The 25,770-nt window shown below is 36.8% G+C and overlaps 1 protein-coding gene across 2 annotated transcripts; it reads left to right on the top strand.

The window, feature by feature from the left end:
- The first annotated feature begins 5,468 nt into the window (after positions 1–5,468).
- tsc1a (TSC complex subunit 1a) lies at positions 5,469–25,710 on the top strand. 2 transcript variants are annotated; one of them, XM_073839908.1, is made up of 21 exons: positions 5,469–5,661; positions 5,824–5,927; positions 6,023–6,175; positions 7,697–7,841; positions 7,973–8,127; positions 8,241–8,314; positions 8,406–8,566; positions 9,470–9,582; positions 13,974–14,136; positions 14,228–14,340; positions 14,445–14,502; positions 14,589–14,672; positions 14,772–15,252; positions 17,839–17,882; positions 18,530–18,702; positions 20,412–20,594; positions 20,753–20,863; positions 20,979–21,101; positions 21,249–21,436; positions 23,194–23,376; positions 23,529–25,710. In XM_073839908.1, the coding sequence occupies exons 1-21, from the start codon at positions 5,553–5,555 to the stop codon at positions 24,022–24,024; spliced, it is 3,414 nt and encodes a 1,137-aa protein (XP_073696009.1). In that variant the 5' UTR covers positions 5,469–5,552; the 3' UTR covers positions 24,025–25,710. The 2 variants fall into 2 exon arrangements, with proteins under 2 accessions (XP_073696009.1, XP_073696008.1); XM_073839907.1 differs by having other exon boundaries at positions 17,839–17,909.
- Positions 25,711–25,770: the final 60 nt, after the last annotated feature.

Below are 25,770 nucleotides of genomic sequence, written 5' to 3'. Positions count from 1 at the left end.
AGCAGAGTTTGCACTATTTGTAGAAATGAAACTAACTCTAAATTAACTATATTGAAAAAAACCCTGTAGAAATAGGCTACAGTCAAGATCTTGAAGAACCATCAAGTTAGGGTTGTAGACGATAGTATCGTGTATCAACGATAGTTAGAGATATCGCCAGTTGCTGATGCCTTTGACAATAGCAAGACGATTATTATTATTATCCGTCAAAAAGGTGCCTAACTTTAGCGATGCAGTGCAGAGAGTCGGTTCTAGGATGCTTCAGAAACTTGCCGCGGTATAAACACACGCATAGAGTGGCCACGTCGCCTTAACGCGTCGCGGTAAATCTGTAATCAGCGGTAAATGCCATCAGGTGCGTGATTTCACGTTGAGCCGTATATACTACACACAGCCGTTGTTTACCGACGAGCTGCGCAAATCAATGTTCATTATCAGTGTGAATGTGCGCAGCTCGTCAGTGAACAATGGCTGTGTGTAGTATATACGGCTCAACGTGAAATCACGCACCTGATGGCATTTACCGCTGATTACAGAACCGGCTTTACTGACAAAACGCGCAAGTGATCGGCCGATACGGATCGGTGCATCCCTAAAAAAAACGTTGACGTCAAATCCAGTAGTCGACATATCATGACCACTCACCAGACACATGTGGGCGACCAAAACAAAGCAGCATGGATAACGAAACTCCGTCCACTTCTCAGGTTCAGCAGCCTGCACTCCCAAGCAATACATGTCATCAGAAACAGGGCTCGACATTCACGCTTGTCCGCGACAAGTGTATTTTGTGAATGGGCAAGTGAAGGAGAATTTTACTTGTCCGACCGGACAAGTACCCTGATACATCAATAACAAACAATAACTAGCGTAGCACCGAAACTTTGGTGAGAATGATTCTGAGTGTATTACTTACAGTGTAAACGGTGACTGAAAACGGACAGTATCAAGTATCAAGCTCGTGCAGCCTATCTGAATCATGGAAATTTTAAAACTAATAGGCGCAACAGCATACACAAAGAAACAAACATACTGCGGTAGAAAAAAAAGATAAATATTGTATAACATTATATAGGTAAGCAACATTACGATAGCAAACGTGGCATTGATTTTATACAACAGTAGTTCAATAAACTAGTATATAATATTAACTGACTTTCATTTTTAGACACATCACTGACTGTTTTTGTTAACGAAATAAACAGCAGAACAGTCGCAAATCTGACAAACACACAGCGGTGTTTCAATACTGAATGATTTAGCATTTAATTTAATGAAGCGGGTGAGTCAGTGAACGAACTGGTTGAATCCGTGACTCACTCATTAAGACAGTGACTTACTGCCACCTATTGGTGGTTCGGTTTCATATTTAAAAGTAATGCATTTTTTCAACATTTTAGATTTATATGTTAAAAAAAAGTACAACATTAATCTCATAACATTATTTATGTATTTGCAATTTTACTGTGTAAATGCATTTTTTGGAACATCTTATCTCCATTAAACAGTCTGAGTAAATACATTTAAATAGCATTTTCGATGCAGACTGGGTTTTTCCTGTGCAGTAGAAAGATGGAGTTTGTTGATACTGATTTAATCTGAATGGTAACCATACAGAGTCTAGTTATTCTAATTTAATATTGATAAAATTTCAGAATTTAATATAAATGATGACACATTTAGTAAGGTTAGGAAAATAAAGTTAAGTGTCCTAGAATCAATTTAAGGCAAATATCACAAATATTCTGATTAAAGTAAGACCTTATAGAGCAGTGATGAGACTATTGCTTCAGAAAAGATTCATTTACGGCAAAAAAAGGCTCTTTTTTTTGACTTGGACAAGTAAATTTTTTACTCGGACAAGTGAATGTCTGATTTACTTGTCCGAAGGACAAGCACATGTCAAAGCTTAATGTCAAGCCCTGTCATCAGAAAACAACTCAACGTCCTACCTCAAAGGTGTGGGAATATTTTAAACACAGCCAGAAACGTAACGGTATAGTTATATGCAGTCTTTGCAAGATGGAGCTAGCATACCACACCAGCACGACTTCCATGTGGGAGCATCTTTTAGGAGGAAACTGCTAACTATGTAAAAAAAAAAAAAAAAAAAGATAAATCATCTAATTAGTCATTAGAATAGTCGACTATTCGATAAAATAATCACCTGAATAATCGTTTTAAAAATAATCGTTTACCCCCAGCCCTACTAATGACCCTGATTCATTGGGAACAGCTGTTTTAATCAACTCAACCGGTGAAAAACAGAAGCTCTCTGCTGTTGGTTTGTGGACAGTCATGGCTAACGCCTGTTTCACACTGCACGCGTAAGCAGAGCGTAAGCAGGGCGTGCGCAGCACGTAAGCAGGGCGTGCGCAGCACGTAAGCAGAGCAGAAGCGGCGCGCATCCATTTTCCTTTCACACTGGAAGCGTTTGTCGCGCGCAGCTGAACCGCAGCTTGTGTACTTCCAATATAGACAAGTATTGTTCATTCAGTCACGCATTTCAGGTGTTCTCCAAGAACTGTCTGTCATGTGCTTTGATTTATGGTATGTTGTATGTTGTAGATTTAAGTAGCAAATTAGAAACGCTAAAATATTGAATATATTTTTAGACAAAGATCGTCTTAATGATTACCAGTTAGGTTTATGATAATTATAGCAACAGTTTTTCAATAACGAAAAGAATATGTAAAATTATGGTATTTTGGTATTTGTTTTACATTTGTTGCCATGACATGGTTAGATTCATATGATATTTTCATATTTTTTTATGGTGGTTGTCCAACTTTGAGATAATCACCACGTTTATAATGAAACCATTATATTTAAAAACATGTTAGCCTAAAACATATCATATAAAAATATAATTTGTTGGTACTACTGTAAATCTATATTAAATAATTATAGGATCTCCTTCAGTACTTTCAGAATCTTCTCTTTTAAAAATTATTTTATTTCTGTATTTTAAAATGTTTTATAATAACATTTTAATGGCAGTAGTATGTTTATTTATTCTTGTATATATCAAAACAAGCAGAAAATAGTACAAACTTTGCTAAAGTGATTGTTTTGAACAAGTAGGCTAACTAGACATTATTTACAAAAAAAAAACAAAAAACATTATTTTTACTGGTGAGCCATTTAAACCGTGATTGTGTTACATGTGATACATGATTTTATGGTGAAATTGTTATTTTTCTTGTTAATCAGGCCAGTTTTGATCAAGATCGATGCACTGTGGCTTTAACCCAGCGTAAGCGGCGCAGCAAAAATAGACTCGGCGCCAAAACGATCGCAGCACTGACGCTTCTGCTCTGCTCTTGCTACGCGCTGCCGCGCCGTCCCTGCGTGCGGTGTGAATGCTCTAATCTGTTAACATGGGCGCCGAAAAAAATACGCGCTGCTTACGCCCTGCTTACGCCGGTTTCACACTGCACGCGTAAGCAGGGCGTAAGCAGCGCGTATTTTTTTCGGCGCCCATATTAACAGATTAGAGCATTCACACCGCACGCAGGGACGGCGCGGCAGCGCGTAGCAAGAGCAGAGCAGAAGCGTCAGTGCCGCGATCGTTTTGGCGCCGAGTCTATTTTTGCTGCGACGCTTACGCTGGGTTAAAGCCACAGTGCATCGTTCTTGATCAAATCTGACCTGATTCACACGAAAAATATCAAGTTATCCATAAAATCATGTATCACAATCACGGTAAAAGGCTCACCTGCAAAAATAATGCATTTGTTTGTAAATAATATCTATAAATTAGCCTACTTGTTCAAAACAATCACGTAAGCAAAGTTTGTACTATTTTCTGCTTGTTTTGATGTATACAAGACTAAATAAACATACTACTGCCATTAAAATGTTATTATAAAACTTTTTAAAATACAGAAATAAAATAATTTTTAAAAGAGAAGATTCTGAAAGTACTGAAGGAGATCCTATAATTATTTAATATAGATTTACAGTAGTAACAACAAATTATATTTTTATATGATATGTTTTAACATGTTTTTAAATATAATGGTTCATTATAAACGTGGTGATTATCTCAAAGTTGGACAACCACCATAAAAAAATATGAAAATATATTAATCTAACCATGCCATGGCAACAAATGTAAAACAAATACCAAAATACCATAATTTTACATATTCTTTTCGTTATTGAAAAACTGTTGCTATAATTATCATAAACCTAACTGGTAATCATTAAGACGATCTTTGTCTAAAAATATATTCAATATTTTAGCGTTTCTAATTTGCTACTTAAATCTACAACATACAACGTATCACAAATCAAAGCACATGACAGACAGTTCTTGGAGAACACCTGAAATGCGTGACTGAATTAACAATACTTGTCTATATTGGAAGTACACAAGCTGCAGTTCAGCTGCGCGCGACAAACGCTTCCAGTGTGAAAGGAAAATGGATGCGCGCCGCTTCTGCTCTGCTTACGTGCTGCGCACGCCCTGCTTACGCGTGCAGTGTGAAACCGGCGTTACGCGTGCAGTGTGAAACCGGCGTAAGACAAAGGAGCTCACTGAGGATCTGCGGCTGCGTAATGTGGCTGCTCACATGTCAGGAAAGGGCTATAAGACCATATCTAAATGTTTTGAAGTTTCAGTGGCTACAGTGCAAAGTATTATTAAAAAATACAAGACGTTCTGCACTGTGAAAAATCCCAGAGAACGTGGTCGGAAGCCAAAAGTGACACCTGTGCTGGCCAGGAGGATAATGATAAAAAAAAAAAAAAAGAATCCAAGGATCACCACCAAGGCCATCCTGATGAATCTGGGCTCTGCTGGTGGCAGCATCTCAAGGCAGACAGTCCTAACTGCTAAAGATCAGGGTGATGGCAAGGAGAATCTGCAAACTAAAAGAGTTGGACCTCATTGTTTGATTGCTGTAATAGCCAATAAAGGCTTTTCTATTGATTATTGAGAAGGGTATGAATAATTTTGGACATGCCACTTTTTGTTCAAATGTAAATGAAAGATGAGTAATATTTTTTTCCACAATGATGCCTCTTGTACATTGTCTTATTATCTTCTGGGAGATATGTCATTTCTAATAAAAAAAAAACTTGCTGGTTGAATAAAAGTAACTTTAAGTCAGAATTTGCCAGGGGTATGAATAATTTCGGGCTAACATGGTATTGCCATATCACATTTTCAAATCAATGGTTGATGTCAAAAAAACTATGGCTCTTGTCCTATAACGTGGTATTTCCGTATTATATATAAAATAAGGTATTAATATAGTACTGGTACACTTTGGTACTTTTTGTTAGTGCAGTATTTTAGTTGTAGTTCCAAGCTTTGACCTGCGGACTCAAAGTACACTTGTCCAAAACACTGTCTATGTAGGCACCTTGCTAGACTCAACCAATGTTTTTTAGTAGCAAGTTGACTTTAGTAACATTATTGCTTTTTTTTTTCTTTTTTGTAATTTTTGTCACTAGTTCATGCATACACACCCCATGCTGACACCACAGGGCATCGGTTTATGCTGTGACAAAGGCATCAGTCCTGCCCACTGTCCTGCACAGCTATGGCCAAAGACCAGCCAAATGTGTTCGACCTCGTCCCTCTTCTGGGCTCCACTGACCTACAAGAGCTGGAGCAGGTCAAAAACCTGCTGCAGGAAACACTCAGCGCAGGTTAGTCGGCTCTTGTGTTTACATAATTTCTCAAGTACATTGGTCAAATTGAGAAAATAATACCATTATGTATTGTCCAACCTGTGTTTGAACTTGTACTGCTTGATATGCGTGTAACATGTTGCTGGCATCAATAGATCATAGTCATTTTTTAACTCGTAGATAAAGGGACCATGTTGCTGAATAGCCTTGTGGAGTATTTCCAGGAGACAAGCTCATCTCAAGCTGTGGACATCCTGTCTTCTGTCAGGGAGCCCCATGATAAGGTAAAAACACTGGTGAATAGTGATTGATTCATCATGGATTTCAGAACTTCACTGATTAATGAATAACAGCCTCATCTGGATATATTTCTTTGTAGTATCTTTTAGATAAGATGAATGAATGCATGGGCAAGCAGAGCTGCCGTCTCTCCACCATCACCCTCCTTGGCCATATTGTTCGCAAGCAGCCACCATGGATCCACAAGATCGCTCGCTTCCCTTTGCTTGCCTCGCTGCTCAAATGCCTCAAGGTACCAAAAATCTAAAGCCAGTCAAGTGTGATGGGGTTACAAATGGGACTTTGAGCTTGGATAATGACTTGCATGCAGTTTGTTCTGACTTGAGAAAACTGAGAAATGGAATTCTACAGTGGAAGTTTTTTAAAGGAATATAACATCAAAAATTAAGATTGTCGTTTATTCGCCCTCTTTTTGTCCCTAAATTGTCTTGTATACATACACTGCTGCTCAAAATTTTGGAATCAGTATGATTTTTAATGGTTTTTAAAGACGTTCCTTATGCTCATCAAAGTTGCATTTATTTGACCAAAAATACATGAAAAAAATAATATTGTGAAATATTATATTAATTTGAAACAACTGTTTTCTATGTGAATATATTTTAAAATGTTACTTATTCCTGTGATAAAAAGCTAAGTTTTCAGCATCATTACTCCAGTCTTCAGCGTCACATGATCCTCAGAAAGCATTCTAATATGCTGATTTATTATCGATGCTGAAAACAGTTGTGCTGCTTAATATTTTTTTGGAACCTGTGATACTTCTTTTTTTTAAATAATTTTTTGATCAATAAAAGGTTAAAAAGAACGTTTATTTAAAAAAAAAAAACAATATACACTACCGTTCAAAAGTTTGCGGTCAGCGATTTTTTTTTTTTTTTTTTTTTTTTTTAAGAAATTAATACTTTTATTCACCAAGGATGTGTTAAAATAATAAAAAAGTCATTGAATAGATTTACATTGTTAGAAAAAAATATATTTTGAATAAATGCTGTTCTTTTTAACTTGCTATTCATCAAAGAATCCTAAAAAAAGAAATCACAGGTTCCAAAAAAAATATTTGGCCACACAACTGTTTCTAACATTGGTAATTGGACTGGAGTTAAAATTCAGCTTTGCTTCACAAGAATAAATTATATTTTAAATTACTAAAATTACTATTTTTTTATTAAAATAAAAACCATTATTTTATATTGTAATAACATTTTGCAATATTTCAGTTTTTTTTTATCAAATAAATGCAGCCTTGATCAGCATAAGAGACTTCTTTAAAAAACATTACAAGTCTTACTGATCCCAAACTTTTGAGCGGGAGTCTATATATAGGTGCATATGTATGTATGTATGTCTACATAAACTATCCTTCAAAAGTTTTTAGATTTTTAAATTGATTTTTAAGTCTCTTATGTTTAACTTTTTATAAACAGTAATATTATGAAATAATATTACAGTTTGAAAATGACCGTTTTCTATATTAATGTTTTAAAATGTCCATTCAATTAGTATTCATCCAATTGATTGTTTTAGAAGTCATTCTACTATGCTGATGTTGTTATTGTCAATCTGGAAAATAATTTTGCTGGGGTTTTTTTATAGAAAGTTTAAAAGAACAGTATTTATTTGGAATAGAAATCTTTTGTACCCTCAATAATGTTTTTACTGTAATTTTTAATACATTTAATCCATCCTTGCTGAATAAGTTTTTTTTTTTTTTTAAACTTCTGAATTTTTATTTTTCCATTTTTACTTCCAGACTGACTCTGATGTTGTAGTTCTCATAACTGGTGTGCTGGTGTTGATTGCTCTGCTTCCCATGATTCCTCAAACCAACAAACAACTTCTGTGCGAGTACTTTGATATCTTTGGAAGGCTTGCTGCCTGGAACCAACGTCACCCAGGTACTCAGGCATGAGCACTGCAAATATTTGTCTTTTGTAAATGAAATGGTGTTTTAAGCTTCAGTTCTTGGAAGTGCTATCTAAATCTAAAGCTAATCTAAAGGTGCTCATTATATGAATGTGTCTTTTAGGTCATGCTCACGGAGTGTTTGCAGTCCATCTACATGCCAGCGTATACTCGCTTTTTCATCGTCTATATGGCATGTATCCCTGTAATTTCATTTCTTACTTGCGTGCCCACTACAGTATGAAAGAAAATGTTGACACATTTGAGGAAGTGGTTAAGGTGAGATTTTATCTTTCATGCCATGCCATTTTAAGAATTGTCACTCCATATAAGTGGCAAAAATATTATTACTCTTTTAACACCTGCTCTGCAATTTCCTCCTTTTATATCAGCCCATGTTAGAGTATGTACGGATACATCCTGAGCTCATCACTGGAACCAAAGACTATGAGGTTGATCCAATTAGGTATGTACAATGAATTATTATGATTTCTGTTATATCATAACATGATCCAGTGAACATGATTTTACATACTTAACTGTTTTTTTGTGTGTAGATGGAAGAGATTTGAGCCTCATGATATTGTGATTGAATGTGCCAAAATTTCACTGGATTCTAAAGAGGCATCGTCTGAAGAAGGATATTCCTCTCTGTCAGATCACATACCACGGCGTCCTGTAGACCATAGTCGTTCATGCTCAGAGCTCAGCATCCATGGTAAAAAGCAGTGTTATTTTCGTCAACGATGACAAAATCATTTCGTTGACGCCACTTTTTTTCATGACGATAACGAGACGATGACGAGATAAAAATGGCTCTTTGATGACTAAAACATGACGAGACGTGTGTGAGTTTTCGTTGACGAGACGAGAATAGACGAAAATGTTAGTGGGTGGTCCGGCAGACGTTTAAAATGCACAACATTTCTGCTTATTGTGCATGCCAATTAAAACCTAAAAAGTATCTGCCGCTATGGCAAGCCGTTTTAGCATTAAATACTCTTTGCCATACTAGTATGGCAAGCCGTTTTAGCATTCTATCCTTGTTTGGTTACGCCCATCACCTGGCGTGCAGCGCACAATGTGCTCAACATGTCACATTGTTGTCACTCAGACAGACAGACGATTAACCATGATGGCGGGAGTTTGCACACAGGGTGGTTGCAAACGGCGCGAGGACCTATGAGTGCATTTCAAATATATGTCTTTTATGTCTAAAACCATTCCTTCATTATTGTAATTATTGGTGAAAATAGTCGATCCGGAAGCTCACAATGTGTTGAACTATAGAGCTGCTATTTTCACAACTTATAAGTGACACTACCCAACAGCAAAATACTTACTGACCTACATTAATTTGTTAAAAGACTAATTTTTCCCCTTTTTTTGACTAAAACTAGACTAAAACCTTTATGACTTTTCGTTGACTAAAATTGAACTAAAACTAACACATATAGAAGTGACTAAAATTTGACTAAAACTAATAAGCATTTTAGTCCAAAAGACTAAGACTAAATCTAAAACCTTTTTGTTTTCTTTGCGCTCAAAAAGTATTCTTGTAGCTTCATAACATTAAGGTTTAAGCATTGAGTTCTCATTGTGAATCTTTTTCTCCTAACAGAAGCCACATCTGTCACACAAATGGCCGTTGTTCGTCAGTCTCTTTCTCTGTCATTACCTTATCTCACTGTAACCCAAGACTCAGGTTCCAGCGCACAGACCCCCAATCATCAGGTAAGAATCCATCAAATAAGTGGGTGAAATGACCAAAATTGAGTAATTTTATTTTCTGACAATGTACAGTAACTAATAGTGTTAATTTCGTCACCTATTTTTAATTTAGTCTTAGTCTTAGTCTTGTGCCAAATGTCCTTGTTAGTTTTAGTCATATTTAGTCATTCACATATCTTTTTTTGTTAGTCAAGTTTTAGTCGACTAAAAGTCTCGTCATTTTAGTCTAGTTTTAGTCAAAAGAAAACTCAAGGTATCTTAGTCAAGTTTTAGTCGACTAAAAGTCTTTTAATTTTAGTCTAGTTTTAGTCAAAAAAGAACTCAATATATTTTAGTCTAGGTTTAGTCAAAAAATTGTAGTCTTTTTTTAAAATAACACATTATTACTGAGTTTATTACTGATACACATTTCAGTAAAAAAAAGTGTTTCACATATCTCAAACATTGGTTAAATGTCATAATTACCTGACAAAATACACTTGTTGAATGATTTTTGTTGAATGCAAATGTTAAACGTGTCTGGTTTTCAATTTCTGAATTAGGAGACACCCTTTCAGTGGTGAGTTTAAAATATTCTAGCGGACCCCTGAGAGTGAGTTTTTTTTAAGCGACCGTTATTTTAGAACGTTCCTCCTTATTGTTTCCATGGCGACGCATCAAGCTTGTCACATGACACAACACAGACACAATAACACTGTATGACAGATAGATCGCTTTTATTTCGTTTTTCCTTTTTTATCCAGAATACTCACACACTTGCTTACCATGCCATGAACTATCTAATATTCCGATTCACAAATATGTGTGAATTAGTATGTTTCGTCGTTTAAAACCCTATATAAATGATCTGGATCGTAATCTGTACGATCCAGATCAGCGCGGCCATGTTTGTTCGCGCTGCCGTTCAGACTCAGAGAGTCCTGTCAGCCGTATTTACAGCACATATACATTCATCCGTTTCTCCCAAAATACATGCAAGTAAGTGGCTGGTGAACTAGAAGAGGAATAGAGTGAACTTTTTAGTTACTAAGCCTATGTGTATGTGATATGAATAAAACACATCGGCAAATTATATTTGAATAGATTGTTATTTGCTGCTTCCATAGACCGATGTGTGTATTTTACAAACTCTAAATGTCTCCTTTTACTAGTACTTATGTGTATTTAAATGTCTGAAACCTAAAATAAGCGTTATGTGGTTAAAAACACTGCATAGTTGTGATTATATGACAACAGCAGAGCTCGTCCGTCTCTGGCTCAGCGCCAGCCAGCGCGTCAAAGCGCAGTTTGAATATTTTAAAGCCGTAACAGCTGATGAAAAAGCAGAGACGATTGTAGACGAAAATGAAGAGAGATTTTATCTTAGTTTTTATTTTATGCAAAACATTTTCGTCTAGTCTTTTTTCGTCAACAATAATGCATGTTAATTTAGTCTTAGTCAGCGTTTTTGGACAGTGATGCAGTCTTGTCATCGTCTCGTCTTAGTCATGAAAAAAAAGGTCGTTGACGAACATATTTCGTCTCGTCTCGTCTGACGAAATTAACACTAGTAACTAAAGTAGCGTAAAATGTAAAAATTCTCAAGCCTAATGACAACAAGTAAACAGTCAGTAATAAAATGAGCACAAAGACTTTAAATACAAGTAGGGCTACAGCTATCAATTATTTTAGTAATCGAGTATTTAACTGATTATTCCATCAAGTAATTGGATAAGAAGCTATTAAAGAGCAATACTAAATATACACAAAAAATAAGATAGTTCTCTTAAAATAAAACAACTAATTTGTTTCCTTTTTAGAAAAATGAATGATTTATTGCTGAAATCACATATATATTTTAACTGAAAACTAAACCCATTTAATGCATTTAATTGCCAGTTTACAATATGCAAATACAAATATATCAATAAATATTCACATTACTTTAAAAAAGGTAAACATTACAACCTAAAACTAAGGCATAAATCAAGAAATATAATAGCAATTGTACATTAATTTATAAAAGGTAAACAGTACAAACTAAAACTAAGGCATAAATCAAAATAGTACTAATAAAATCAAGAATACCAAAATATTGCATTTATGTTGCTCTGTGTGCAACTTAACTTTCAAGTTTCTGCCTAACTAGAGCTCAAACATGACATAATCCTTTTGCCTTCACTGTGTTCTTGGAACGCTTTGTGGCCTTTATAAGAGGCAAAATCAGTGTACAGGAAGCTAACTTGCAACAAGAACAAGAGTCCATTCATAGTCTCTACGTATATGTGTGTGTAAAACTTGTTTTTGATATATTCCTTTATATTCTGTGTGCTGGTCAGTACACAGCAGTGATAGAAATAATCTTTTACAATAAGTTTAAATTGATTTTTACATTTTATGGGCCTTTTCACCTTTATAAAGCCGGAGACAGCAGTGACTCCGACTGAACACTTTTTATTTACTTTAATTTTTTTTTCAAAACATTATTTGCAGTCAAGGTTGTTTCCCCTCTGAGACTTTTTATAAGAAAGAGAAAGAAAAGAGACAATAAAAATGCATCATGTCAGAATAATAAGACATTTGGGCTGTTACCAAACAAATGAAATCAGAATTAAGTAAATTCATTTTTGCACTGCAGAGGAAGCACAGAAGCTGCATTTAGATGTAGGCCTATTTAACACTGTTTAATTCAGCTCAGAGGGACATGAATGCATTAAACCTGCAGTTACAAATGCATAAATAGTATTTTGTTATTTTAAACATTAAAACATTAAATACTGATATTTACAATTGTTTTAAAAATTAAAAGAAACTTTAAAATTAAAATTAAAACAGTTAGTAGGTGACAGCAAGTCACTGTTAAGTGAGTCATTGCTGTTGAGCCCAATCATTTAAATGGTTGATTCATTCAGGAATGAAACACCGTCATGTTGCATAGAGTTGCAAAACAGTGCTGTGGCTGTATTTGGAATGATTTTTTTTTTTTTTTTTTTTTGCTAAATAGAGCAAAAACAGGCAATATGGTTTCTAAAACATAAGTCTCTTAATATTAACTTCATGTTTATTGAAATGTTGCATAAAATCAGTATCACATTTGTAATCATGCTGATTTTTAGAGGTGAAAACTAGCACTCTTCGTGTGATATTACCTAACTTTCTTTCTGTGGTATATTTATGAATAACTATATGGGGAGTGTGTCTCTGTGTGTGTCACAGAGAGAGAGAATGAGACAATTAACATGAAGGGCACTTAGTCTTTCACAAAACATAGCTAACGTAGGAACATCATAACTAACCACCAATGTGATTTACAGTCTTAAATATGTCCAGTGTTTATCGGGTTGTTTGTCAGTAATATTGGTCTGTGGGGAAACAGTGTTTTGTGTGTAGTTACAGTAAATAGACTAAATGAAGCCTCAAGGCACATATTTAGCCTTTTATTTTTTTTGAGTTACTCAAGGAATTGTTTCAGCCCTAAATATGTGACAAATAACTGAAATATAAATTTTATCATGTCTATTGCTGGTATAACCATAAATACATATTTTGCCTTAAACTCCTAATTTGCTGCTTATTAATAGTTAATAAGAAAGTTGTTAAAGGGACAGGACACAAAAAATTAAATTCTGTCATTAATTAGTCACCCTCCAAACCTGTAAGACCTTTGTTCATCTTCAGAACACAAATGAAGATATTTAAGATAAATCTGAGAGCTTTCTGACCCTCCAGTAAGGGTCATACCACAATCAAGGCACAGAAAAGTAGTAAGTACATTGTTAAAATAGTCTGTGTGACATCAGTGGTTCAACCATAATTTTATGAAGTTACAATAATACTTTTTGTGCACAAAGAAAACGATTATTAAACAATTCTTCTCCACATCACCCTAGCGCTATTATGGAGAATATCATGTTATTTTTGTTTTCTTTGCACAAAAAGTATTCTCATAGCTTTGTAAAATTACTGTTGAACCACTGATATCACATGGACCATTTTAATGATGTCTTTACTGCGTTTCAGTTCCTTGACTGTTGTAGAACCCTTGCTGTCTGTAGAGGGTCAGAAAGCTCAAAAATATCTTAATTTGTGTTTTGAAAATGAATGAAGGTCTTACGGGTTTGGAACGACATGAGGGTGAATAATTAATAACAGAATTTTCATTTTTGGATGAACTAGGTATTAGGTAGGATCAGGGATGTAGAATATGGTCATGCAGAATATACTTTATAAGTACTAATAAACAGCCAATATGTTATAGACATGCTAATAAACAACTAGTTAATAGTGAGAATTGGTCCCTATACTAAAGTATTTCCATTATCCAAATTATTCCGAAAATCAGAGCAGCCGTCTAAATTTGGATTAGCATGTCTGTGACCCCTAACTCAATGAATTTATGTTTGGTTCATCGATAGAGTGATGGGATGAACTCCTCAGGAACAAAGGAGGAGATGTGGAGTCCTTCCTCAATGTGTGGGATGACGACCCCTCCCAGCTCTAGAGGAATGTCCCCCACCACAGTGTCTGACATCTCACATAGTGCCTCCCACCTCTCAGGACGGATCCCCAGCATTTCAGGTCAGCCAAGTGCATTCTGGTATAGAATGCAAAAAGATTCTGTTTGTTTGTTTGGTCCCTCAGATGGCTTCAGGGGTTATTTTTGTTACAGGGGATGGAAAATGGCCCCTATCTCCCTCCACGCCCTCAGGGTCATCTCCTCTCCCATCACTCTCAGAGGAAATAGGGCAGCCTGCCCAAAACACCAGCAGTACTCAGGCTAAGGTACATGGACGTATAAAGCATTTGCTTCATTACTTATTAAACGTATCCTGATAAATATTCTGTGAGCGTGTTTTGAAAATGCAATTCTGTCTAAAACTATTCAGGTGATTCAGTCGGGCAAAGAGCTGAGGAAAGTCACACCTAGAAGTATTAATAACAACGGTGAGAATATCTGCTGAGATTTATGAAGTCTCATTTCATTTAGCAACTGACACAGGATTAATATGCTTTACTTTGGCTACTTTTAGGAGGCGCAAGTGATGCCAAGACTCCGGTATCGTTGGCACAGCTCTCTGACATTGTCAAAAGGACAGATGGAGAGAGAGAAGATGGTGAGAGCAGTGACATCATTCAAAACGATGCATCCCACAGATTAAAAGTGTTTAATCATGCGTCTATTTTAAAAAATTTCTCCAATGTTTTCTTTCAAGATACCATCAATGAGGAAATTTTGAGTCTGACCCATGGGAAACTGGATTTTGGAACAAGGCCGGGCATGGATTCCTCATTTTCCGGCTCCTTAGACACCCTCCTCTCATCTCACCCCAGCCATGAGCAGAATTTAGTGTCCACTCCCGACAGGGTTGAATTATCTGCCAAAGGAGGAGAGCAGCAAACCTGGTTTCTCTGGCCCGCTTTCACCCCCATCGAGAACGGGAAGAGCAGTAAATGTTCTCTGTCTGACCTGACGAAGGAGTCCATGCCGTATGAGCCATTGTTTGACCTTGCTCTGCCCAAAGTGGCATCTCTGTTTTTGGAGAGGAAGACTGCAGAGGCAATCCGGAGGGCTGAGGAAGAAAGCGGGCACAGAGAGGAGCTAGAAGGGGAGGATCTTTCTGCCACCTCCCCTCTGGAAGTGTTGGACCGTGTTATTCAGCAGGGCCATGAAACCCATGAGAAAGTGCTGAAGAGGTATATTCTGTTCTTCTTATTAGAGGTCGACCGATGTATTGGTTTTGCCGATTAATCTGCACCGATAGTTGATTGGCTGAACTATCGGTTATTGGCAAAAATCCATGCCCATAGTTTTTTCGGATTGCGTTCTTTGCTGAAGCGGCTCACGCTCCGCTCCGCTGTCATAGAGTATGAGAGGTTAAGTCAGACACCAATGTTAAATGTTAGGGATGCACCGATCCTTATCGGCCGATCACTTGAGCGTTTTGTCAGTAAAGCCGGTTCTGTAATCAGCGGTAAATGCCATCAGGTGCGTGATTTCACGTTGAGCCTTATATACTACACACAGCCGTTGTTCACTGACGAGCTGTGCACATTCACACTGATAATGAACATTGATTTGCGCAGCTCATAGGTAAACAACGGCTGTGTGTAGTATATACGGCTCAACGTGAAATCACGCACCTGATGGCATTTACCGCTGATTACAGAACCGGCTTTACTGACAAAACGCGCAAGCATTATCGGCCGATTCGTATCGGTGCATCCCTATTAAATGTCAGGATTGTTACCATATATTTGCATTGATTTATATCCAGTTGGTCATATTCGTAGCCAGCAAAATTGCAGATTTAAAGACTTGATGTGAGAAAGCAAACCGTGTTCATTCAGCCTACAGAATCTGTCCCAAATTGTTGTTAATGTTTATAAAGGCTTGACCCTGCTGGAAGATTGTGCATTTAAGTGATAAATTCGTATTTCTGTAGCTCTAATAAATTATAGCTCTATATGAAGCATACAGACTTTATGTTTTAGCCTTTTCTTCAGGCCGCCGAAGCATGGTAGGTTTGCATCTTGTTATGCACTTTATTTCACAATGCAATTTGCCTTGTTCTTACTTGATTTTAATAACTGATCAACAAAAATATGTATTCAAAATTAAGATAAAAATTATACAAAACGAAATTCGTTTAAAAAGGGATTTTCCACAAATAAAAAGGTGGAAGTGGTCAACAATTGTGTCTGACCCTCTCCAATTCTCCCGGCTTATTACCGTCCAATTCATACCACGTCCTTTATGACATTTACAAATTACACACACTTCTTTCGTAATTAACAGATTAAACTGAAACAAAACACAAACATATAATATTTAAACATAAATGTAAAACAGATAACACACTTTCTTAAATGGCTACAACAATATAGATCGTACTTTCTCTTTCCGTTTGATCTGTTGTTTAAACTAATCTTTGCCGCTTTTTTGATCATTCTTGAAGTAAACATTTGCCCATTTGGCGATTAAATAAACTGTTTTAGATTTCTGCTTGAACTACACGACGCATCCATCCTGTGTGTGTTAGATACCTGCGAGTTGTCCGCGCAACGCAGCGCTGCATCCAATGCATCGCAACCCTCTCTTCAAGGAGCTTGTGTTTTTCCCCGCATATGGCACGCGTGAGCGCCTGAAACGCGGCTGGCTTCATTGCACAGAATTTGCACTGTGAGACTCGTGTGCATTGCTTGACAGTGCGTGCTTCCACCCGCAGTTTTTTTACTTTACATGTGCCTTCATTTCTACCGTTTGTAATGCAGTATATTAGATGCACAAAACTCGCGCGCTGACAGACTTTCACTTGCAATTTGTGTTTGTTCGTCCTAAAAAGCTGGATTGCAGATGAGGTTAAATGCACTTGCCATTTTGAATACTTTTATACGAAACTGATGTACACACAGTCAGTTATGTTTTCAGAGCAGGGCGTCTGATATATCGAAATAGATCTGTGCATTCTCTTGAATGCAGCCTGTTACAGCAGCCAATGTCTATGATCTCATCAGTAATAATCAAACGAAAGGAAAAAATAACTATTGTCTGTTAACTTTTGGATACTTCAAGAACACTTATTTTAAATAAGTAATTGGTTTAAAAGTAGCCTGCTTATATAATAAAAAAATTAAGTAAATTTTGCTCAAAATAAATTATATAAAATGTATATGAAAATGTAGCCACGTGCAGTAATATTGAAAACTGAGAATGTGATGCATGGTTATATTTAGTTGTTATTGAAAATCGTAATTAAATTGAATCTTAATTTTAATAAGGCAGTACTAACATACAGAGATTCCAAATATAAACAAAAAGCATAGAAACTGCAATTTTACATATTGTTAAAATGTAAAGATTCCCATCCCTACTGTTAATATGAAATAACACTTTACAATGAGCCCATTTGTAACATCAACTAAGATTGATGAAAGCTGTAGAATAGAATTGTTCCTTGTTATTAGGGTGTTATTTTCTTAACATTAATGAACTGTGAAATAACTTTAATGATCAATATATATAATTAAAATTAATATTTTTATTAATTTACAAAGTATGGTTTATTACTTTTTTAAAACTAGCAGAGCAGTATTTTAGTTGCCGTTCAGTATCTATTTTCAAAAATCGGTTAATTAATCGGTATCGGCCAGTGTGGTCCAACCTAGCTATCGGTATCAGTAAAAACCAATATCGGTCGACCTCTACTTCTTATGTCTAATATGACTGCTGAAAGTGTTATAGAGGAGATGTGACAGAAGTGTCTGTTTGTTCCTTTGCAGAACTCTATCCTCTCAAAGTCAATCATCAGACACACACTCTGGAGGTAAACAGCATAGCAATAAAGGAAAAGGTATTTAGTAATTTTACTAATTCATAGGCTCTCCGTGCTCAAGACGACTGTGTCCTCCAACTTTTCTCCTGCAACTGCCCTGTGTTTGTTTTTCCCTTTTTCCTGTCGCTTTCCTCTATATACTTTTTTCTTTCAGGTACTTGTATTGTGTTGGTCCTGATCAGATGAATAACCAGAATCCCTGTAGATTCTCAGTTGAGCTGCATGATACACTACCATTTTTTTAAGAAGTCTCTTCTGCACCAAACCTGCATTTTAGTTCAAAGTACAACAAAAACTTTAATATTTTTACTATTTAAAATAACTGTTTTCTATTGAATATGCTCACCAGGCTTGGTGAGCAGAAGAAACTTCTTAAAAAAACATTAAAAATCTTACTGTTCAGAAACTTTTGACTGGTAGTATATACTGTATGTCAAAAAAGCGATATTGTAAAATGGTTTAGTGTTATTTAAATTACATGTTGCTTTATTGGTATTATTTTATTGTATTTCCCTTAAACTATCATGTTTTTTTCCCCCAGTATCCTGCAGCCTTAATTCTATGATTTTTTTTTATCATTATTACACAATACAGCACTGTTCTGGTGCATCTGAATTGACTGCAATGTATTATTCCAGGTGCTGTGTCGGCAGCGTCGGATGAGCTGGGGATGTTACGCAGTCAGTTACTGTTGCTGCATAGCCAGCTTCTGTATGAGAGACATAAGAGAGAACAACATGCACTTCGCAACCGCCGTCTGTTCGGACGTATCGTCAACACAACCGCACTGGAAGAGCAAAACAACTCCATGGTAATACTGTAAATGAAACTAGAAGAATTATCCAAAATTATGCGTATAATTGAAAAGCTTGTCAGTCATTAAGTTCTGCGCATGTCCCGTTCTTTGCACAATCATTAAATATTTTAGTTTGATCACACTTTAACCACCTAATTAACAATAGTACTTTCAGCTCCATGTATTACATTGACCAAATCCATTCTAAAGGAATTTTGAAAGTCAGTGCAAGAAATGTTCAGGTCTTGGATGACTGATGACATTAACCTGTCAAAACCCCTCAAAAGTCAGGCTTTAAGGGATAGTTCACCCAAAACTGTCAATCCTAGATGTATATGACTATTTTCTTTCAGACAAATAGTTGTATTAAAAAATGATTTGGCTTTTCCAAGCTTTACATTGTTGAGATTTTGGAGTCCTATAAAGGGGATTCCTCCATCATAAAAAAGTGCTATAAATGGCTCAGGTGGGTTTAATAAAGCCTCCTAAAGCGAATCAATGCATTTGTGTAAGAAGAATATCCTTTTTTTTATTGTGCAAGTAAAGAATGTGACAAAATTTACAACTCTATAAACCGTAATCTTTAAAGGTTGTATCAGCGATTTCTAGCCTGAAACATAAAGTGTCAAATTCAGCTGAGCTTTCTTCACGATCCGCTCGCTGCCTGCCCCATAAATTGTCTGTGAAAAAACCGCGTCTCTCTGGTCAGCCTAGGGTCCGAGATATGCCAAAAAAACAATCGGCACTACCAACCTTTCCACAGATAAACAAACAGTGTTCCAACCAATCAGCGTCAGGGGTGCACCAGTAGGAAAGTCCACAACACCAAACCCCTGACGCTGATTGGTTGGAACACTGTTTGTTTATCTGTGGAAAGGTTGGTAGTGCCGAAAAATCGCTGATACAACCTTTAACTGTCGTACGCATGTTCATGAGAGAGTGACATTCCAGCAGATGATGTCGGACATAGGTGTAGTGTAAGCTCTGGTGAGAATATGCTGGTCTCATGAGAACCATGTTTTGTTTACAGGAGCAAAGGAAGCAAAGTTTCCTTTGTGTAGCAAAGGAAAACCCATCTCCTCTTGGCTTGTATTAAACTTCTCTGAAATGTTTCTTGGCAAATTTTGTACTCTAAATTAAGGATGTGTTTTGTGCTTCCGTGTTCGTCACTTCTTATCATAGCCTACCTTACATCTCTGTCCAACGCACATGTGATAGTAAGCGGAAGCTAGAGATTATGGTTAATATAAGTTTTAAATATGAATATTTTTCTTACTCTAACACAACGATTCACTTCAGGAGGCCTTTATTAAGAAGGAGCCTTTTAACACAAAGGCCTTCTTTTAACAAAGAGGTATTCTTTTAGTTCACCCACAAATAAAACCCCATGATTTACTCAAAAAATTGTCCTGGCTCTTCCAAGCTTTGTAATGGCAGAGTGCTGCCTTTCCCAAAAGCCTTGTAAGACTAAGTTGATAATAGCTCCATTGGTTTCAATGGGACTACAGTGTACTTAGACTTACAATGCTTTTGGGAAACTCAGCTCAGGACAATTTTTAATATAACCCCGATTGGATTTGACTGAAAGAAGAAAGCCATATACACCTAGCATGCCTTGAGGGTGAGTAAATCATGGGCTAATTTTCATTTTTAGGTTTAACTATTTAAGTTGTTGTTTTTTGTAAGTTACTTGATTTGTTGTGTGGTTGTTGTGTGTGTGGCAGAAAACCCAACTCAAGCTTCAGGACATTGAAATCCAGACTGTGCAGGTAAGCCTGAAAGAGGAACAGCGGCGCTCCAAGCATATACAAGAAGACAGAAATGCTCTTGTCAACCAACTGCAGACTCAAATCCAGCAGCTAAAGAAGGAGAGGAATGACTACTACTCAAAGATGCAGGAGCTGAAGGTGATCATAGGGCTATATAACATTAAAAATGAAATGGTTATTCTTATTCACTCACAATACAGTAACAGAAATGGTCAGCATTTGCCACTCTGTTGCTGGAATGTAGAAGAGAAGGTGTCTGTGTTAAATACTTATGTTTTATGTGGCATCATATACAGAGTGATTTGCAAGAGAATCAGAAGAAGGTTGGAGAAATGGAGGCGGAGCTCCAGAAAGCCAATAACAAAGTGTGTAATATGGGACACATGCTTAGCCAGCTGTCCATCAAGGTAAGACTTATGACAAAGACATGTTACATAAAACACTATCACACTGTACGAATAATTTGAAACCGAAATTGTAGAAGGACAAATTATTGTTTAATTTTGATTTGTCCAACCTCAGCTGAATAATAGTGAAAACATGGAGCAACAGATGGCTTTCCTCAACAAGCAGCTGCTACTTTTGGGTGAAGCCAACAAGTTATGTGTGGAGGAAATCGACCGCTTGGGGCCAGAGGCTAGCAAGGTAGGCAATGATTATTAACTACTGATGACTTATGACTCGCATCATTGTGTAAAACCAAGCACTCTATGAAATAGTGACTAATGTGAATAAATCTTATACCAGAATAATATGTTGATAGTTGACTTGGATCATTTTTGTTACTGTTAGGAACTGAATATGCTGCAGGCATCTTCACTGCGTGAGGCTGAGCGTTTGAAGCAGAGCTCTCTTCAGCAGAGTCAGAGACTTGAAGCTGCCCAACAGCGCATCACAGATCTGGAGACCCAACTCACTAAGAAAGAGCAAGTCATCCGAGAGCAAAAGAAACTGCTGGAGAATGTCAAAAGCCAGTCCACGTATGAGCTTACCTCTTTATTGTGTTGTTGAAAGTTTAAATTCATTTTCTGATACTGGTTTGCTCCCGAGTCTTATTTCTCTGTCCAAACATTTTGTATTATATTATATTATATTATATTACAGGCTTTTCAGAACTTTTTGCCAGCTGAACACCTTTGACTTAAAATATTTACTTGAACCCCCTGAGATTTTATTTTAATATTTCAATAATTCAATGCATTTGCATGTTCATGGGTCTCTGACAAAAGTTTAATGCCGGCAAAGAAATAAAAGATTATTTTAGTTTGATTTTGTTTATTTTTAAATCAATTAATGCTCATTTTAATTTAACATTTTTATGATTTAATTATTATGTAACAACTCGTGAACCTCCTGCATTTTCCATTTGAGCCCAATTTTTTTTATATAACCCAACTGTTTTAATATATTTAGCATTATATACAGTTTAAGTCAAAGGTTTACATATACTTTGCAGAATCTGAAAAAATGTTAATTGTTACTAAAATAAGAGGGATCATACAAAATGCATGATTTATGAAGTACTGACCTGAATAAGATATTTCACATAAAATATGTTTACATATAGTCCACAAGAGAAAATAATAGCTGACTTTATAAAAATTACCCTGTTCAAAAGTTTATATACACTTAATTCTTAATACCTGAATGATCAACATCTGTTTTTTCTTGTTTAGTGATAGTTGTTAATGAGTCCTCTGTTTGTTGTGAACAGTTAAACTGCTCACTGTCCTTCAGAAAAATACTTCAGGTTCCACAAATTCTTATTTTTTTATTTTTTTTTTATTTTTTTTTTTAGCATTTTTGTGTATTTGAACCATTTTTTTTCGCACTGAGGGAGTCATATGCAACTATTACAGAAGGGTCAAATGCTCACAATGCTTCAGAAGTAAAAAACAAAAAACAATGCATTAAGAGCCAGGGGTGAAAACTTTTTCAGCTTGAAGATCAGGGAAAATTGAACTTATTTTGTCTTCTGGGAAACATGTATCTCCTGTAGCTTCTAAAGGACAGTACTAAATAAAAAACAAAAAATGAAAATTTAGGCAAAATAAGAAATATGTACACATCTTCATTCTGTTCTTAATGCATTGTTTTTCGCTCTGGAGCATTAGTGAGCATTTGAACCTTCTGTAATTGTTGCATATGAGTCCCTCAGTTGTCCTCAGTGTGAAAAGATGGGTCTTAAAAGAATACAGTCATTGTTGAAAAGGGTTCAAATACACAAAAATGCTGAAAAACCAAAGTATTTGTGGGACCTAAAAGATTTGTTTGAAGAACAGCAGGCAGTTTAACTGTTCAGAACAAACAAGGGACTCATGAACAAATATCACTAAACAAAAAAAACAGCTGTGTATCATTCAGGTAACAACACAGTATAAGGAATCAAGCGTATGTAAACTTTTAAACAGGGTAATTTTTATAAATTCAACTCTTGTTTTTCTGGTGGACTTTAATGTGAAATATCTTATTCAGGTCAGTACTAAGTAAAAAATAATATGCATTTTGTATGATCTCTCCTATTTTGGTAAAATAATTAAGATTTTGCAGATTCTGCAAGGTGCATGTAAACTTTTGACCTGAACTGTATTTGCTGGTGGTGCAAATGATAGATCTCATAAAGTGATGCTGTACTGATCTGTAGAATATGGATCAAGTTCTGTTTATCTCTTCAACAGCATTTTGCTGTAAGATTTGCTAATTTAATCAGTTTCTTTTGTTTGTTTGTTTCCTGTAGGGAGCAGCTGCAGGCTTCAGAGAACAGGTATCTGGCCCAGAAGCACATCACTCAGGCATTACAATCTGAGCTACTGGAGCTCTATAGCCAGATAGAGCTCTATAGCCAGATAGAGCTCAAAAACCTAAACACTAAATCACCAGCAGAGCCCACTTCCGAGCCTAGCAGTCCCACCAACCAGAGGTGTGTTCCATATTGTCATGCACATGTTTCTCCTCCACAAATACAAACAGTGTGTTCTGTAATGCATTCTAGAATTTACAGCGCAAAATACAAGATCGAAAAATGATGGGTTGTTGAAAGTGTAGCAGATTCTATTTCCGTTTGTGTTTCAGGCCAAATGGCAACAGCACAGGCCCATCTGCTCAGTCTTTATCAGCCGACCCAATGAAAAAAGAGGAAGGCATGCACGTGTGTGTCAATGGTGTAATATCTGCCGGGTCTCCTCCAACACCCACAGCACTCATTAATGGCAGTCAGGAAGAAGATCTTTCCGCCCTAACCCGTTCATTTCCCGCCCTCCCCTGCAACTCCCCGCTGGCTGTTGGCTCTTACCCCAGTACAGGAAGCTTTTTGGGTAAGAGAGCCAGAGAGATGTTCCGAAATAAAAGCGAGAGCCACTACGAGGGTGAGCCAACTACCTTCACCTGCCTCTCTAAGGATCTTAAGGTTGAGCCAATCACAGACCCCACAGAAACCGTGGAGTTTGAAGAGGCTACTGAGCAGGCTGACCTGCAGCCCATGGACAGACCCCGGGCGTATAACATTCACCGGAGGAGGCAGCAGGATCTGAGGATCATGGACTACAATGAGACCCACCATGAGCATTGATTGTACACTGCTGACATGATTGCCCGCAGTTAGAAGAGATCATTTTGGACCCAGTATTAGAATGCACTGCTCTTTTTGTTAGAGTGGTTTGCAAAGTTTTAGTTCATTTTAAAAGCTCTACTACAAAACGCCAAAAAAAGAAAAAGGTTGTTGCTTGGCAGTTGCCATGCAGTCACCACAATGGCAAGAGAATATCTTGTCTTCAAAAAAGCTTCACGTCTAACACGAATTCATTGTAATTCAGTATATTTTTGTTTCGTTTTTTATAGTCGCCATTTAGTGAGCGAATGTGGTGATTATATTGCGTGGTGGTTGGATGTTATTCGGGCCTCACTGTACTTTTCAGCAAATGTATTGACTTAAACACTGTATTTGCTCTTGTAATAGTACCGTTCGGTTTCCAATCCTCCCTAATTTGGCCGCACAAAATGCCCCCTTGAGTCGCTGCAACGAGCTTTGTTCATTTCCGCTGATATGACTCCGAAATTGCACAATACGGAGTGTGATCACTGTAAATAGATCCTGCCAACCAACCAGTCAGTCTGATAAAAATGTGAAAAACAAAAAAAGAAGCTATGTGAAATAGGGGAAAGTAGAAAAAGAAATCACATTTCATTGCTGAGGCGAGCCGTAGCAGTGGTTTGTGCGCTTCGCCTATAGAATAAGCAAGTCTTGTGTTGTGTTTCTAGTAATAGATTTTATTTTTATGCATTAAGTTCTCCACTGGGATTGTAGCGCCCAGTCACCAGTGCAATACTTCTTAGCTAACACTTCATGCCAGCTCGAAGGTATGAGTGATGATGGGAAAAAATAAACCGATTTAGATTGCTGCTTTGCAGGACCGTCAGAGCCTTACAGAACACAAGCCAGGCTCCTATAGGTCATTTGTCCAGTTGAGAGCCGTTGTGAAACGAGAATATCTTCGTGGTCTAAGATGTGTCTGACGGGTGAATGCTCTCGTGTTAATAGCGGCCACTGCAATACTTTGACACACTAAACTCTGAAAGGAAGCTGCTCGCTATAAGCCAGAAGGCTTATGTCCCTCTATTATGTTCTTTCATTTCTGTCTTACACAGGTCAGACCCCATCTGCGGAGAAAAGGCTTCATATAATGGGCTGCAGCTGGCTGAAGTAAAAGCACTTTTCGTTTTAATTCAGATTGCTGAACCTTAGCAGAGCAATATACTTGTCTCTTTCTAAAAAACTTGCCCCGGGGGTTTGTTTTCAGTGCGGGATATAGTTGGAATATGTGAAGTGCTGTTGCGAAGAAAATAAAATTCTGGCTTCGGCCTGCCAGCTGGGGAAATGGCTCGGAGAGTTTACAATGAGAATTGAAATCTATGGAAATCACTGCTGTTTTTCTTTCTGTTCTGACTGTTCTTATCACAGTTCACCACGAGTGTGATCTCACAGCTTGTGCTTTGTTTCCCTGTCGCTCAGACTTTGCTTTGTTTTTATACCAAAAGCCCTGTCAAACATTTTGTTGTTTCACGAAATGCCTTACTGAAAAAAGTAGGAAGCCTGTCTGCCACCTGAAGTCGTTTGTTGAGTTATCTGAACTATGGTACAATCAGACAGTGATGGGTGTAACAGGTAACCAGAGACTCTATTTTGAATTTGAGAAACCAGATTTGTGTTCTCCTACTTGCTAAGATCAACAAAAAATAAAAATATATATGTTTTGCATATTTTTTGTCATTGTCATCCATTTTCAAATAGCAGTTGTCTAATACTTTGTGTGACAAC

The sequence above is a fragment of the Garra rufa genome, chromosome 5, assembly GCF_049309525.1.
Source record: "Garra rufa chromosome 5, GarRuf1.0, whole genome shotgun sequence".
Lineage (NCBI taxonomy): Eukaryota > Metazoa > Chordata > Actinopteri > Cypriniformes > Cyprinidae > Garra > Garra rufa.
The sequence above is the reverse complement of the archived record's forward strand: the minus strand, read 5'-3'. Positions and strand labels throughout refer to the sequence as shown.